General features: G+C 55.3%; 1 protein-coding gene across 1 annotated transcript in view; it reads left to right on the top strand.

Moving 5' to 3' along the window:
* The first annotated feature begins 1,399 nt into the window (after window positions 1-1,399).
* Window positions 1,400-1,996, top strand: part of CUNH9orf64 (chromosome unknown C9orf64 homolog) — a 7,886-nt gene continuing 7,289 nt past the window's right edge. Inside the window, exon 1 of the mRNA XM_031359301.1 lies at window positions 1,400-1,807. Within this exon, the coding sequence (XP_031215161.1) occupies window positions 1,477-1,807 (331 nt within the window). The 5' untranslated portion in view covers window positions 1,400-1,476. The remainder of the gene's footprint in view (window positions 1,808-1,996) is intronic.

Raw genomic sequence — 1,996 nt, 5'->3', positions numbered from 1 at the left:
GATGCCCCAAAAGTTAGGAGTACTGGCTGCTCTTCCAGTGCATCCCGGTCTGAACCTAGTACCCACATGGCTCTTGACAATCTCTTGTAACTCCAGTTCCAGGGGCTCTACCACCCTCTTCTAGCCTCTCCAGACATCAGGTATGTGTATAGTACACATATGCGTGCAGGCAAAACATTCATACACAAAATAAAAAAATAATTTTTCTAAGAAGACCCTTGTAGAATCTGCTAGGAAACTCTTTAATAAATAGCAAGATTGCAGAATAGAAAAATCAGTATTTAAAAGAACAAAACAAAGTCGGGTATGCTGGCTTATGCCTTCAATCCCAGCACTGAGAAGATAGAGGTAGGTAGATCTGAATTCAAGTCCAGCTGGCCTACACAGTAAATTCCAGATGATCCAAGGCCACGGAGACCTTGCCTCAAAACAACAATGAGAAACTTCCAGGGAGAATAAAAAACATACTTTTATACTAATTCTGTACCTCCAGACATCTTTGGATCATTTCAACATTGTATCTAAGTATGTTAAGACTTGGGGGGAGGGGAGAATACTTTATAATTTCTACCTCGTTCCAGGTAACCCTATAGAGATGACTAGTAACAGTTTATAATCCATTGAAAGTCTATTCCAGGTTGGGACCACACCCAGGTAGTCAGAGTCCTGGGAGATGGGGTTCCAAGTGTTCAGATCAACAGTTTTTTAAAGGGACTCTGCTTGGCAGCTGTTAAGAGGGCTTCCCAGAAGCAAGAAATTTTAGCTAAGTTAAGTTAGCTGACCTTTGGGGTTCATCGAATACAGTTGGGTAACTCCCCACGGGATTCTCCATCAAGATCAGATTCTAGTTAAACCTGAAACTGCCTCAGCAGGAATACAAGATGGAGGACCTTTTGCACCGGCTGGCCTTGACACAACTTGACGGCCAGAATGGTTGGCGTTTGTGTCTGATAGGCAAGCAAAGGCGTAAGTTTCGACCTAGGCCATTGCTGGGTGGTGGGGAACCTCACCCTCGAGTCATTCCCCTTTCCTTGCAAACCCGGGATCGCCGTCACTCCTGTCACGTGCAGGAACGTCAGACACAAGGTCTGACAGAACTGTCCCCTCGTGTGTTCAATGTTCCAATTACTCCTAAATACTCATGTGGTGTCTGAAGTGTGGGGGACACGGGCCCTCTCGGGGTGTGCTGTGCGGCCCCGTAGCCCGCGTGCTGCCTGCCGTCCGAGGCCTGTCTACACCCAGCCTCCGGGTGGCGCGGGGCAGCACCCTGAGTCCCCACGACCCGCACGATCCCAAGCCCTCCTCAAAGACCCGAGTGCGACAGGGACGCGAGCAGAAACAAGCCGGCCGAACTCCCGGGCCACCGAGGCCGGCCGGAAGCCTCCCGAGACGCCTTCCGGCCCTCGGACCCGGAAGTGGGCCGAAGCGCCTGGCCTACGGCGGCCGCGGCTCGGGCTCCGGGGTCGGGGCGGCGGCATGGAGGCGCCGCTGTCGCCGCGCGAGTCGGCGAGGCTCGTGGCCGAGAACAGTCGCGACGTGCTGGTGGACCGCGAGGGCGTGCGCCGGGCGGCCGAGCTGCTGCTGCCCGCGGCCGCGGCGTGGCGCGTGGAGCAGTGGAAGTCCCTGCACGAGCTCAACCCGCGCGGCGCGGACGCGGCGGCGCTCGACTGGGTGTTCGTGGTGGACTCGCTCAACTTCTCCTTCTGGGCCGAGCGGGAGGAGAGCAAGTGCGAGGTGCGCTACGGCGGGACCGCCTACACCGGCTACTGGGCGCTGTGCGCCGCCGTCAACCGCGCGCTCGACCAAGGTGGGTGCCGCCCGGCGTGCCCCAAGCCAGAGTCCGGACCTGCGGACGCCGCGTCTGCCAGCCCGAGGAGGCAGGGCCAGCTTTCTTAAAAAAAAAATAAATAAATAAAAATAAAAAAATAAAGCCGGGCGGTGGTGGCTCACGCCTTTAATCCCAGCACTTGGGAGGCAGAGGCAGGCAGATTTCTGA

Source organism: Mastomys coucha, unplaced genomic scaffold (genome assembly GCF_008632895.1).
Source record: "Mastomys coucha isolate ucsf_1 unplaced genomic scaffold, UCSF_Mcou_1 pScaffold7, whole genome shotgun sequence".
Classification (NCBI taxonomy): domain Eukaryota; kingdom Metazoa; phylum Chordata; class Mammalia; order Rodentia; family Muridae; genus Mastomys; species Mastomys coucha.
This window is presented reverse-complemented; position numbering and strand designations above follow the sequence as displayed.